Source organism: Bubalus bubalis, chromosome 2, assembly GCF_019923935.1.
Source record: "Bubalus bubalis isolate 160015118507 breed Murrah chromosome 2, NDDB_SH_1, whole genome shotgun sequence".
In the NCBI taxonomy this organism is placed as follows: Eukaryota; Metazoa; Chordata; class Mammalia; order Artiodactyla; family Bovidae; genus Bubalus; species Bubalus bubalis.
In genome coordinates this window covers 82,501,663-82,517,090 of record NC_059158.1, presented here as the reverse complement: position 1 = coordinate 82,517,090, position 15,428 = coordinate 82,501,663, and the positions used below count along the sequence as shown (strand labels likewise).

General features: G+C 36.0%; 1 protein-coding gene across 1 annotated transcript in view; it reads right to left on the bottom strand.

The window, feature by feature from the left end:
• Nucleotides 1-15,428, bottom strand: part of TTC21B (tetratricopeptide repeat domain 21B) — a 95,982-nt gene that overhangs the window by 44,445 nt on the left and 36,109 nt on the right. The window contains exons 13-21 of the mRNA XM_006065130.4: nucleotides 14,851-15,008; nucleotides 12,665-12,889; nucleotides 11,365-11,603; nucleotides 9,778-9,850; nucleotides 8,447-8,557; nucleotides 7,629-7,767; nucleotides 5,239-5,345; nucleotides 3,646-3,834; nucleotides 777-887 (exon numbers count right to left, since the gene is read on the bottom strand). Of these exons, the coding sequence (XP_006065192.3) occupies nucleotides 777-887; nucleotides 3,646-3,834; nucleotides 5,239-5,345; nucleotides 7,629-7,767; nucleotides 8,447-8,557; nucleotides 9,778-9,850; nucleotides 11,365-11,603; nucleotides 12,665-12,889; nucleotides 14,851-15,008 (1,352 nt within the window). The remainder of the gene's footprint in view (nucleotides 1-776; nucleotides 888-3,645; nucleotides 3,835-5,238; nucleotides 5,346-7,628; nucleotides 7,768-8,446; nucleotides 8,558-9,777; nucleotides 9,851-11,364; nucleotides 11,604-12,664; nucleotides 12,890-14,850; nucleotides 15,009-15,428) is intronic.

Sequence of the window (15,428 nt, the reverse complement as noted above, 5' to 3'; positions counted from 1 at the left end):
CACGTAGGAGAAACACGAGGGCAAAGTTTTATAAAACGGAGCCATTTAAAATTCAAGTACACCTTAAGCAGATTAGCACTGAGATCCATCAAGGATGTGAAACAGATCTCTCTGTTCACAAAAACTATTTTTAGCAGAAAATATGTTTTAGGCAGTTATTTTTAAAACAGAAATTTGAAGGAAACTGCATTCTATGTGTTATCACAGAGAAGACACCTCACTGGACTTTGTAAAAATAACAAGAAAATCTTTTAAAAACCCAAAATAATATTTCAAAGGAATTTAAAATTAGTAAGACTTAGTGAGATTTTCTTATTATGTGTTTTAAAAGGGAGAGTTTCTGTATTTTTCAGTTATAGTGACTCATTTGTCAAATTATTAAATGAATCTCACAAACTGTCATCTATGAAGCTGTTTGAAAAGCTAACAAAAACCTCAAAAAATTGAGAAAGACAAAACTATTTAAAATACAGTGTCTTAAAATATAATATGAAGAATTTTCTCTGTAATTCAGAAAGTCTGACTGAAACTGTTAAAAAAACTCCAGCATATTTAAGTAACTTGACCACATGAACCATTCCTGATCAGGCATCCTTTTAGTCATACAGAAAAACTAAAAATGTACTAATAATCTTAAAAATATTATTTTTCCCAAAAGCCAACAAGAGCCGGGCCTCACATCTACTATTAGTTTTATCAGGTAAAATTTGAAACTGCCACATGGAATAAATACAAGACACGACCACCCTGCTGGCACTGAAGTGTCCCGGACTAACCATGGTGGCAGCCTCATTGTCCTGGTCGCTCTGGAGAAGCAGCGCGCAGTGCCGCAGGCAGGCGTCAGGGTCATCTTGTAGCAGGTATAATCGGGCTAGCTCCAGCATTATCTATAGAGAAGGGCAAGGTTAATCAGAAACAGTCTAGAGTAGAAAGTCAGGAAAGTGTCTAGGGCGCAGATGTCACTTGACCAAAGTTAGTACAATAAAAATGCCAACCACGACAGGCAGGTAAAGCTATAGGTTTGCTCATCTCTAGTTTCTCTTATACTGGAAAAATTATGGAAAAACAGGCTGTAACTCACTTGAAAAGTAGAGAGAGACAAAGCATTGTGAAAAGAACAGGTCCAAAATAAGCAGCTAAGATTATAGTCCAAGCATCTCCACGATGGGGCCACGGCCCTTTACCTCTCTAAACCTGTTTCCTCATTTGTAAAATATCAATAAAAGGCTTAAAGCAGACCCACTTTAGTCATCACTGAACAAGGCACCTGTTTGGTTGTGACTTAATAAACACTTATTTTTGCCTTATGTCTGAAAGAGCTATGTTAATTCAAAATGTTCAATCTTAAACACCAAATTCTAGAACATGGTTGTCTTGTGTTTTACATCACTTAAATATTTAGCCATTTACTAGACTTTTTAAAAAATATTAATCATCTACCAAGATCTGAAAGTAGAAAATCCTAGAGATCAGCACTAGCAGACGGTTCCTGTGGGGAACTGACTGCCGCCATTCCCCGCTCCCTTCTGGCGGGTAAGTCGAGAGAGAGGTGTGAAGGAAGACACACGCTCGTGAAACTACATGAAACATGTAAAAGAATGAAATTAGAACATTCTCTAACACCACACACAAAAATAAACTCAGTATGGATCAAAGACCTGAATGCAAGACTGGACACTATAAAACACTCTGAGGAAAACATAAAACACTCTTTGACATAAACTGCAGCAGTATCTTTTTGGATCCACCTCATAGAGTCATGAAAAAAAAAAATTAACAAATGGGACCTAATGAAGCTGAAAAGTTCTGCACAGCAAAGGAAACCATAATAACCCACAGAATGAGAGAAAATATTTACAAGCAATGTGACAACAAGGAAATTAATCTTCCAAACTAACAGCTCATGCAGCTCAATATTAAAAAAGCAAAAAAAAAAAAAACAAACAAAAAAAAACCCAACCAAAAGATGGGGAGAAAAATCTAGACATTTCTTCAAAGAAGACATACAGATGGCCAAAAAGCAGGTGAAAAGATGCTCAGTGTCACTACTTATCAGAGAAATGCAAATCAAAATTACAGTGAGGTGTTACCTCACACTGGGTCAAGAATGACCATCATCAAAAAGTCTACATCAGGTCTCCTGCATTGCAGGCAGATTCTTTACCAGCTGAGCCACACATTGAGATTTGACCAAAAAAACAACAAAATTCTGTGAAAAAAATTATCCTTCCCCCCAAAAAAAGTCTACATCAAATGCTGTAGAGGGTGTAGAGAAAGGGAACCCTCCTACACTCTTGGTGGAAATGTAAATTGGTACTGCCGCTATGGAGAACAGTATGGAGGTTTCTTAAAAAAAAAAAAAAAAAAAAAAATAGAACTATCATATGATCCAGCAATCCCATTCCTGGGCATGTATCTGGAGAACACATAACTAGAAAAGATACATTCATCCCTACGTTCATAGCGGCACTATTCACCACAGCCAAGACATGGAAGCAAGCTAAATGTCCGTCAACAGAGGAATAAAGAAGATGTGGTACATATTAAAATGGAATATTACTCACAAAAAAGCTGAAATACTGCCACTTGCAGCAACATGGATGGACCTAGAGATTATCATACTAAATGAACTCAGAATAACTAAAACCATGATATCATTCACATGTGGAATCTAATACTTTTTTAAAAATGATACAAATGAACTTATTTACAAAATAGAAACAGATTTATAGATATCAAAAACAAACTTATGGTTACCAAAGGGGAAATGTAGTGGGGGGATAAATCAGGAGCTTGGGATTAACATATGCACACTACTGTATACAAGATAGGGTTTCCCTGGTAGCTTAGCTGATAAAGTATCCACCTGCAATGTGGGAGACCTGGGTTCGATCCCTGGGTTGGGAAGATCCCCTGGAGAAGGGAAAGGTTACCCACTCCAGTATTCTGGCCTGGAGAATTCCATGGACTGTATCGTCCATGGGGTTGCAAAGAGTCGGACATGACTGAGCGGCTTTCATGAACGAGTACTGTTAGCACAGGAACTCTACTCAACATTCTGTGATAACCTATGTGAGAAAAGAGTCTGAAAAAGAATGAATATATGTATAACAGAATCACTTCACTGTGTACTTGAAACTAACATTATAAATCAATGATACAGCCAATAAAATTAAAATTTTCAAAAAATGCCATGTATATATTTTCTATACTAATATTATCTTTACATTTATTCTAACATTGTGCCAATTGAGGTTGAGATTCAATCTAGCCACTTTTGTATATCCAGCACTAAACAGCGACTGATACACAATAGGTATTCAGTTAACTGAATTGAATCCTCTAGATTCAGGTATTTGAGATTGAGAAATCGTTTTACAGTAATTATTAAAACATAGATGAACATAAAAGCTTACAGATTTACTTTTTATCACTTGTTCCATAATAATTTTTAGACTCTAACATTATTAATTCAAGCCATCATGTATTTTACAGTATTTATAAAACCAATATTAATATTTTAACTTGTATTTTTAGTACATTTCTTTTCAAATCTTTATAAATAAGCTGTTAAGAAATTTACATTTGGGGAAATGAGATGACATCTGGCTTACAAGGTGCTGAAAATTTTATAAAGGTACTGACCTTATTATCTGTCTCACAATGAACAAGAGCTTCTCTATAAAACTTAATTGCTTTTTCATAGTTTCGCTGAGCGACAGAATGTTTTGCAATCTCTGCACAAATTTCAGCTGCTAAATGTTTCTGTGCAGGAACTGCATCTGGCTGTTCGATCTGAACACGTTTTAGCACCCGAGCTTGTAATTCTCGAGCCTAGTAAAATGTAAGGATAAAAAGCAATTAAAAAAAGAAGTAGAAAAGAAATGAAACAATTCTCAATCATTCACATGTAGCATAATTTTACAGATTTATTTAAGCATTATTGGTCTTCAATCTAACAAAGCCTGATCCAAAGATAATGTCTTAATTGAGGTCTTCAAAAGGTACTTGTTTGCAAATGAGCCATGCAATTATCTTTGAAACTATAAAAGTATAATACTATAAAAGTACAGAGTCTTTTTTCTGAGGAAATGCAACCATGGAACAAATATTTAGAAAAGATGTCTAGATACTATCATTAAAAATTGTAAATGTTTATTACATTAATAAAATAATACCTAAAAGTTATTGAATCAAATATTGACTGGTTTCAGGGAGTAAGTACATCCACATACTGTCAATGGCATATAGATCAGTCTAGTCTTTCTGAGGGGAGAACCCCTGTAAAACATGCTCTCTAAAATCACTGAGGCTATTGAACTTAGCGGTTCCATTCTTGGGAAGGTATTAAGAACATCACTTAGAAGGAAAAAAATTTTTAAATGATGAGTCTGAAATCTAGAGATTTTAAATCCATTAATAAAAATCTACCATCAAAGAAGCCTCAAGGTCTCAAAGATGCTAATACTGAATTGTTCCAAACATTAAGAAATAGCATGTCTTAGAGAACAGTCTTTCTCTTGAATGTATGTGCACAAATATTGAACAAAATATTAGGAAATATCTTTAAATTCCAGCAATATCTTTTTAAAAAAATCACAAAGTGTCATTTATTTCAGGAATATAAGGATGGTTTAACATTTGAAAATCAATCAATTTAATATACCACAGGAAAAAAAAAATTGGAAAAAAGTCACATGACCATCTTGACAGATGCAGAGAGTACATTAGATAAAATTTAAGTCATGTGCTAAAAATACTGTTAACAAACTAGAAATTATGAAATCATCAAAACACATCAGCCACTTATATTTAGGAATACATCTAAGGAAACATGTACAAAACCTCTACAGTGAAAAATCACAAAATATTAAGGGAAATTAAAGAAGATATAAATAAATGCAAGAAATAAACAGAAGAAGAAAAGTGAGTTTAACTCCTGCCTATGACACTAATTGAGTGAGTTCTTGCAAGTTATTAAACCAAGCTTCTTCAGTTGTAAAACAGGATTAAAAATATCAACCTTAAAAATATCAACCTTCCCTAATTGTTATATAATAATTAGCAATGATATTTTTAAACAGTACAATCCACTGGCATTCAAATGTTATTTCTGTTTGACTTATCTTCCAGAACAGCTGGGCCTAAAGACTGTCTTTTTTTTTTTGTATGTGGTATATTTCCTTCTGAGACCGCCACCCACCCTCATTCCTTCACAAACGAAGGTATTTTCCTTACCTGTTGCAATGAAGTGACTGCATCATCAGGTCTGTCCACTTTACTGTAAACTTTTGCTAGAAGAACTTGAAAACGTCCATCCTCCATGAGGGCCGACAGTTCATTTACTATGAAAGAAAATATATTGGGAAAATTATGACTCATTTAAAATGTTTACATTTTCCTACAAGTTCTTAAACTTGATTCTGAAAAATAGTGAATTAAGTTTAATAATGTTCAGTAAGTTAAATGAATAATGGCCAAATTTGGCAGAGGGGGAAGGATTTATGATTAAAAAGTGGCCTAAAGAAAGTTTAAAGAACTGTAGAATAACTGGAGACTCTTCTTAGACATAGAACAATACAACAACACAGTAAGAATTTCAATTTTCATTAAGTGTGTAAGCATTTCCGTTTATCAAAGTTATTCAGAGACAAGATAGGGTATTTGGTACATGCAATTAAGATAACTGCTATTTTTTAATAGTAGAACTTAATAAACAAAGTGTGTATACACACACACACGGACACACACATACATAATAAACACTGACTTTGATGTCAACCTGTCTGGCTTCAAATCGAGGCTTTATCACTTGCTAGTTAACAAGATACAAATTGAACAGGGTATCTATCCTTTCTGTCCCTCCCTTTCATCTGTAAAGTATGGGAAATAACAGTGCCTATCTCATAGAATTATTGCAAAATTTCAGGTTCATAAATTATTAAATAACAGATGCAAAGCAATTAAAGCCTTGTACATGGCAAGTGCTCAAGAGTATTAAAAGAACTCTAGATAACTAACACAAAGTTGTTTCTTCCACCATTTATCAAGTGTGTCATACTATGTTTGAAGTGGTTTACGTACATTGTTTCTTTAAACTTTCAACCTGAGAGGCATGTTTTGTTATTGCTATTTTACAGGTGAGAAAAGGTGGTACAAGGAACCACAAGGAGGCTGTGGCAATGGTGAGAGCAGGCTGGAAGGAGAGGTCAGGGTGGCAGCATGCACCTGTGGAGGCCACGTAAGCCCCTGTAAGACTCCAGTTAACTCGGAGACAAATGGGAGACAAGGGGGACTTGAGCAGGCGGGACCGGGCTTCCACTGTTTGGAAGGTCCAGTACTGCTGCTGGGTTAGGAGTGACTGTGTCAGGGTGTGGGGTTGAGGGTGCAAACATGGAGACCAGGTGGAGGCTACTGCTGTAATCTACATAAGCAAGGACAGGCTGACAGTGGTAGAAATAAGGAGACGCAAGAGAATTCTGAATGTATCTGGAAGAACCAAGACGGTTTCCAATGGACAAGGAGAAGGGTGAAGGCCAGGATTTTGGCTCTCTGAAACTGCAAAGAAAAGATGAAGTTACTGAGATGAAGGCCGCACACGGAACAGATGTGAGGAGGCAGATAAGGAATTCAGTTTCAGACATGCTAAATTTAAGATGTTTATCAGATTGTTAATTTAAAAATGGAGATAGTTTTATCTGCCTCAAAAACTAATGTAAGCACTAAGGCATCTAAGTACACCAGTGGATGTGCTAAGCAAATAATTATTAAATGAAAGTATTTATACTGAATAAATGTAATATGCTTATGCCCATGGAAGTAGAACATACTCCTTTAATCTCTAAAACCTTTTAAAAAATGCACATCCACATTTAAGGCCATCTGTAGTGTTTCAAGCAAGGTCTGACAAGACTCATGCAAGTATGTCTATGGAATTAAAAAATGCATTCAACTTAGTAGGCTTTAAGCATCAACTTCAAATATACAATGGATTATTACTTAGCCATTACAAATCATGAAATAGTGTTATTTGCAGCAACATGGATGGACCTGGAGATTCACATTAAATGAAGTCAGTCAGAAAAAGACAAATATCATGTGATTATCACTTATATGTGGAAACTAAAAAAAGATACAAATGAATCTATTTATAAAACAGATTTACAGACTTCAAAAACAAACTTATGGTTACCAAAGGGGAAAGTTGGAGGGAGGGATAAATTAAGAGTTTGGGATTAACAAATACACATCAACATAATCAACAAGGACCTACTATATAGCACAGGGAACTCTACTCAGTAATCTATAATAATCTATATAGGAAAAGAATCGCTATATTGTATGTGTATATATATATTATATATATGTATAACTGAACCACTTTGCTGTACACCTAAAATTAATACAACATTGTAAATCAACTGTACTCTAATAGAAATAAAAAAACTTCCTTTATGTCACTTTGGAAAGTAAAGTGTTTCTCTATAACACAAATATCTTATTTTAGTAGACTGACATTCTGACAAATTAAATCAACCTCACGTATATTAAGGAGGTAATACATACTAATATAATATCAAAATAAAAAGGTCAGATATATCAGGTATATTAAAATTAGATTTTCATACCAGGTTCATGAGCTAGAGCATGCTGAAGAACTTTTTCTGCTTTATCATACCACTTCAATTTTAATAAGAGCTCAGCCAGGTCATAGCAGAGATAATTTTGTTGTCCACTTTTCAGAGCAGCCTCATAATAAGTGATTGCCTAAACAGAATCCATTTCAGTTAGGAAGAGAAAAGGCAGTGAGAGTGGCAACCTAAAAGCAGCTTATACACGGACTTGCACTATTGGTTAAGTATGCCATTTTTCTTACAGAATCAAACTTTACAGACGGCAACTAGAATTTCTTCTAGCAAATAACAAAAGTACTCAAAATTTTTATTAAAAGTTAGTGAAATTTACTGACTGAAAATTCTTTGCTAGGTGTTATATATATGTTCAACAGTTACAAGGAGTAGGGCAAGAATATAACAACTAGAGGAAAATCCATTATCCTGACTAGAAAACAAAAAACAGAAAAACAACAAAAAAAAAAATCCTCAAAGCACATGGCTCAAAACTGGTTCAACAGAAAGGATATCTATTATGCTTTGTCATATAATGAAAGAGATGTTAAGAGTAAACATATCTTAATTTACTTGATGGCAAAATTTGGGTGTAAGGTGAAGCCTGACGTAAACTTTAGGGTCCCAACATCCTTTGCAAAATGAAGCAGAGAAGAATCTGAGACACTGAGAAAGTCCTTAACACAAATTCCAGTTTGTAAAAACAAATTTGGGGTTTCCAACCATTAAGATACAAATAGTGCTTGCTGAAGATCTCTCATCGAGCAGGGTTCACAAATTTGATCCAACAGATGTATCTAAAAATGTGAAGTATTTACCTTTGAGTAGTTGTGAGTTTTCACAAGAGCTTTCCCAATTTTGCTTGCCAATGTTCCATCCTTTGGGTTGTGATTTAGTGCTTGCTCATACGCTACTATGGCTTCCTCAGGCTAATGTTGGCAGATACAAAAAATAAGCAATAAAATAACAGCTTAGTTGGTTCCCATTAAATGGCAACACTTCTATAACTAAGCTCTACATCTGGAAAACTTAACAAGACTAATAAAGCACATATTAATTCCAGAAACATTAACAATTTCAGGGAAATGACAGTCACCAATGGCACCCCACTCCAGTACTCTTGCCTGGAAAATCCCATGGATGGAGGAGCCTGGTAGGCTGCAGTCCATGGGGTCGCTAGGAGTCGGACACGACTAAGCAACTTCAGTTTCACTTTTCACGCGTTGGAGAAGGAAATGGCAACCCACTTCAGTGTTCTTGCCTGGAGAATCCCAGGGACGGGGGAGTCTGGTGGGCTGCCGTCTATGGGGTCGCACAGAGTCGGACACGACTGAAGCGACTTAGCAGCAGCAGCAGTACAGGTATAACTTAGGAGGACAATCCCAACCATATTAAGTAGGCCCAGGTCCTCATAAGTAGTCATATGAGAACTGAGAGATAGCTTCTTGACTTTTCATCTGGCAGTCATTAGAAAAGACAGAATCAGAGGTCAGAGGATTGCTTCCCTTTGAAGAAAACTCCATCTCAGCCAGTAGCTCTTTTCACCCTTTTAAAGGTGACTCTCACTTTACTTCTGGTATCATCTCTATTTCAAATGTCTGTGCTGAATAACTGGATCTTTGTTTGAAAAAAATAACTACAACTTTTTAAATGTCATGGTTGTCTCCTTTTTATTGTGATGACACGATCTTCAACTATTAAGTAAACATTAGTAAAATGAGAGGGGGGAACTGGATAAAGGTGGTTAAAAGGTACAAGCTTCCAGCTAAAAGTATTACAGATGTAATGTACAACATAATAATTAACAGTGAGGTACACTATATGTACCTGTATATGAAAACTGTGAAAGAGTAGATTCTGACAGGTCTCATCACAGAACAAATTTTTTTTTCTATTATTAAAATTTTGTACCTATGTAAGATGATGGATAGTCACTGAACTTACTGTGATGATCACTGCATGATGTATGTAAGTTAAATCATCATGTTGTATCTTAAACTCACAATGCTGCATGTCAATTATATCTCATTAAAAATGGAGGGAAAAAAACCAAATTCCTTTCCGTAGAATGTTATACTAATCACAAAGAAGAATTTTTGGTTTTTTGTTTTGTTTTTAAATCTAGGCACAGTAGTATCAAAAACTTTACCTCCTGAATATTCATGTATGCATCACCAAGGAGAAGAAAAGACCGAGGACTGGGCATCCTTTCAGCCATTTCTCTGGAAATCAGATGAAGTTTACTTAGCATACTGAATACAAATTTCTTCTTCTAAGCCAATAAAAGAAAAGCTCACTTATTTCAATAAACTAATAGCCTTTGAGTACTCTTTATATCCCACAGTGTAATACGTACTATTAAAACCCTACCCATACTCACAACCAGATTGTTTACTCTAGGGCAACAATTTTTTTCATTAAATTTTCCATTTCCTGAAAAGCAGGTAGAAGTATACTGACAAGACAGTAAATATGTAAGCTCTCATTACCCAGAAATATGTTTTGCTCTCCTTAATTCTAAAATGATGTGGGAATGAAGTTCCAAAATATGACAAATACTTATTGTCATCCTATGTGTTTTGAGCTCTGATATTCATGGTGTAAGTCATATACAGGGATAAAAATACAAAATCTTCTACTTCAATATTTGTTGCTTCTTTTTATCTACAAAATGTAAACTGCTAAAGGTGAAAATACCAAAGTTGCTCAAGTAATATGGTGCTAAGTCTTTAGTGAACATCTCATTTAATTGGCCCAAAAACTAATGAGAAAAGAGAACTAAGACTTTACAGATAATGCTAAGAGTTTACTATATAGCTAATGTGTCAGATCTGCTTAAAAAAATAAAATAAAAAACTATGCTTTTAACTACTATACTATAGTGGATCCAAATATATGTACTCAATTTTAAAATACTGTCATATCATTAGAGATGATAGTGCTGATCTTTTAGAAACATCATAGAAAATATAATTTAGGAAACTCCAGCCCATTCAACTATACAGGAGGTACTCTTCAGTTTCTTTGCATCACTCAGTAACTACAAAGAATCTGAACAGATTTCTGGGCTTTGATATTTACAAAATATAGATGAATCAACATGACAATTCATCAACATTCTTAAGGATAAAAACATTAATTTTCTTTCACATGGATTGTGTGCTTGTATCTTTATCTTTTTGGGGAGAAGTGTAAGAGCAACCTGTGTGCGCATGTGCACACTCACATCTGTGTGTTGTGTTTCCCACTAAATCCTAAGGGCATCAGCATATGACACTTTAAACCCCTGCCATTTCTGTAATCCATAGTTGAGTGCAATGTATACTAAGCCATAATTTTCTTCTGCTATGAGACAGTGCTAAACATGACTATTTAGTCCCTGAATTGTTACATTACATAATGCTTTTAAGCTATTAGAATACACGTAATTGTTGCTCTTTTCCTTCCCACCCAGGAAGATTCAAGGTCCAAAAATATCACCTGAGGAGGGAGACTGAGCTGAGAAACTGGAGGGAGTCACAGGTTGAAATAAATCCTAATTACTATGATTTAGGTTTTAGGGAGAGTGTAACCTGGTTAGAGTGATTGCGGCTGGTCGCAGTAGAAGGAAGCAAGAACACATTAAGGAAGGGATATATAATGTATACGAAAAGCACTCAAAAGGAAGAAAGAAATTTGGGGATTAATTTTAGGAGATAAATGTGTCAAAATATAATGGGCCGAAAGACCCATTTACCTGTAACAAGTGATATATAACATTTTCTCTTTTCTGTGCTTCAGATATATATCTGCCATTTTTTCCTTGGCCTCTATGAAATACGGCTGCTCGGCTGTAACATTCCGAAGCATGCTTAAAGCCCTCTCCACATCTCCCTGGGCCAGAGCTAGGTCTGCGTTAGCGATAGTGACACGCAACTCTTCAGACGTCCCAGAAAATTCATGGATGGCATCTTGTAAAACTTTGGCTGCCTCGTGCTGTAAGGGTGACATCAAAATAACATTCAAAACTATAACAAATCACACTACAAATGAGGGTCTTCTTCTAATACAGAATGAACAATAAGCGCTAGCACAGTTTTGATACTTGTGATATATTGATCGATTTTTGAAAAGCACAAAAATTTAAAACTAAACTCAGAGACCAAATTAAGATGATGTATTTGTTAGCTGAAAAGTGTTCTCATAACTATGACAACAGCTGTTGCTACATAAGAGTTGCTGCTACTATAATTTAATTAACATTTACCTTGCATCCAGCATTGTATTAACCCATTACTTCTTATGACAATCCTCCAAGGTAGTTACTGTAATTACCTCCCACCTTGCAATAAGGAAAATAAGACTCAGACAGTTAAGGAGTTAACAGATGATGGAACCAGCCTGACTCCACAGCCTGAATTCTTTGTCATGTTCATTACTGCATCTTCGGTGGGAGCCAGTCCACAGTCACCCTCTGGACCAGACGGTTCTTCACTACATAGCAGGTCATTCCCTACACTAGGACATCGTTTTTGTTATATCCCAGGTGAAAATATTTCCTAATTTCCAAACCGGTACCTCAATGAACCTAAAATATCATTTATTTTAATTCATCTCAACTTAGCTGATTTAAGAAATGTTAAACTAAGAAAAAAAAATTGTGCATCGTAGAATCAATCTATAATGGAATTGGTTCTCCTTATTAAGTGCATTTTATGTTAATTTGTTAGTGAAGTAGAAATTCTTTGAGATTTGGCAAGTACCTAGACATAGCCTTAATTTCCACTAAAATATGAAATATGAAGTAACTGATTAGCAACTGCTGTAACTTAAAAAACAGATTATAAATGATAAGTTCCTTATTTTCTACAAGATTCTAATTCTTTTCTCAGAATTGCATTCATGTTTGCTTCCATCTGGTGCCAAGTGATGAGAAACAAATTTTCTAAACTTAACCACTTGTTCAAGGGAATAATTTTTGCATTTTCATTTCCTATGACTATATATACTTGGATAACAAAGTTCAGATCTGAGCAATTGAATTAAGTTTGACCTACCTGTTCTCCATTTAAACGGTGAACCTCTACCAACTCAAGAAAGACTGATAAACGATGGCTTGCATCAACTTCAGTTTTTCTGTATTTTGACTTTGAGGAAGATCCAATTCTCCTCATTCCTGGTAAACTCATTGCCATGTGCAGAGTTTTAATTGCTTCTGCTATTTCTCCCATTTTCTTTTGTGACTGTGCTTTTATCAGATGATATAAAGGATATTCTCTCACCTGAAAAAATAATATTCAGAAATCCTTCCTTGGAGTGCTTACAATATCAACACATAGTTTACAATCCATAAAATGTTATGATAATAGGAAAGCTGAGGACAGTCCACCCTGTGAATGCATGAGGTCCTTTTCCATCCTCTTACTCATGTTCTGATCATTTACTGAAACATCAGAATTCAGGTAACCTGCCACTACCCAGCATTCCCCTGGTGCTGCTACCATGACAGGAGAGAAACTGCACACAGAGTTTAGAAGGCCAGCAAGTATATTCGAAGAAATTATTTTAGTTTTCAGAAAATGAAATTTCTTTATCTGAGACTTCTTGTACTGAAATATAAGTTATCAGATTTCTACAGTTTCTTTTTATTTTCTAATTTAAAGATTAAACATTTCAGGGCATGTTAACCAAACATGGGTTTTTACCCTTTGATACTACTCTGAAATGTGTACTACTGAAGCTTCTGTCTTTAGTCTGGCTACCAAAAGCATATACAGAAAAAATAAGAGAATGACAGATGATGAGGAAGGAGTCAAGAAAAGAAGATGGTACAGAATGAGGTGATGTGGCAGCCACCTAACCTCTAGGATGGCTATAGTCCTCCTAAGGCTGGGCTCTGAGCCAGAGTGAGGCGTCAAGTCTACCTGTTGTCCTTGTGTAAACAATCACGCTTATGCTCTGATCTCAGAGATCTTGATTTATTGGGTGCGGTGCTGGCACTGGGGTCATGATTCTCACTCGTCTTAAGAACTACCATCCTAAGAACCAGGTATTACTTTCTGCAAACCTTGCCTGCAACTTGAATTCTCCAGTTAACTAAAGGGTTCTCACATCAAAGAGTCAAAGACACTGCCAGACAAACAGAAAGTCTGAGGAGCTCCTAATGTGACTTCAGGAAGCCCCTGAACCTAGGATTTTCTGTAATGCTCAGGGATATGGGATATTTACACTGAACATCTTGGATAGAAATCTAGTGTGTTTATGTCCTCAAACCACATACCAACTTTCAAAATGACTAGGCATTCTGTGATGATGTATCCAAAGTTATTAAAAATCAAGGTCCAAGAAAGAGACAAACAATAAAAATCCTAAAACATAAAAATATTTGGCACAATGCTCTATGTTAAAAAGCAAAGACATCTCTTTGCTGACAAAGGTCCATGTAGTCAAAGCTATGATTTTTCCAGGAGTTATGTATGGATGTGAGAACTGGACCATAAAGAAGGCCGAGTGCCAAAGAATTGATGCTTTCAAACTGTGGTGTTGGAGAAGACTCTCAAGAGCCCTTTGGACTGCAAGGAAATCAAACCAGTCAATCCTAAAGGATATCAATCCTGAATATTGGAAGGACTAATGCTGAAGCTCCTATACTTTGGCCATCTGATAAGAACAACCAACTCATTAGAAAAGACCCTGATGCTGGGAAAGATTGAAGGCAGCAGGAGAAGGGGACGACAGAGGATGAGATGGGTGGATGGCATCATCGACTCAATGGTCATGAGTTTGAGCAAGCTCTGGGAGATGGTGAGGGACAGGGAAGACTGGCATGCTGCAGTTCATGGGGTTGCAAAGAATAGGACAGGACTAAATGACTGAACAACAATGCTCTATAGTTTACAACTATCTTTATATATATTTACAGTACATTTAATGTTCATTAAAATTGTAGAGTATTATAAGTTTTATGGAAAAGAAAACTGAGGTTCAGAGAGCGAGAGGTAGGAAGACCAGACGTTAATTCCAGGTCTTTTGTTGCCAAGTCCATATAGTTTTGTTAAACTAAACCACAGGTGCCTCCATTTTTTTCTCCTACTGCTAACGAGTTCAAAACATTTTCCACTAAAAAAATGCATTTATTAGCAAAATGTTACAGGCTAAAATACAAAATAGTTGAACATGTAAACATTTGCTAAAGGTTTAAGGACAGTGATATGACTTATCCATTTGAGTCTGGAACACTTACCTTAAAATCATAGCTCAGGCATAGTTCAAGAGACTGAGAACACAATTTGAATTTTTCCTGAGACAAATAAACCTGAGCCATCAGGAGATGGGCGTCGGCATAGGAAGGGCTGTGCTCCAGGCAATGCTGCAGGTTATTATAAGCTGCTTCAATATCACCTGGTGAGGAAACAAAGTTTAAAAAAAAAAAAATGATTAAGAGGAAATCTGAGAGAAGAGGGAGAAAAGCAGTCTATGGATAGTTCCAGTGTTTGACCTCGAGGTCCTCTAACTCCACGGGCACCACTACTACTAAGTCGCTCAGTCAGGTCCGACTCTGCAACCTCGTGGACTGTCGCCCACCAGGCTCCTGTGTCCATGGGATTCTCCAGGCAAGAATACTTGATTGGGTTGCCATGCCCTTCTCCAGAGGATCTTTCCAACCAAGGAATCGAACACCCATCTCTTATGTCTCCTACACTGACAGGCAGGTTCTTTAACACTAGCGCCACCATCCGCTTCTTTCTAGTTTGCATGAAAGAATATATCCAAAGCCAGGCCATGCCCTTGGTGATAAGGAGCAAATCAGAGTATGTGAAA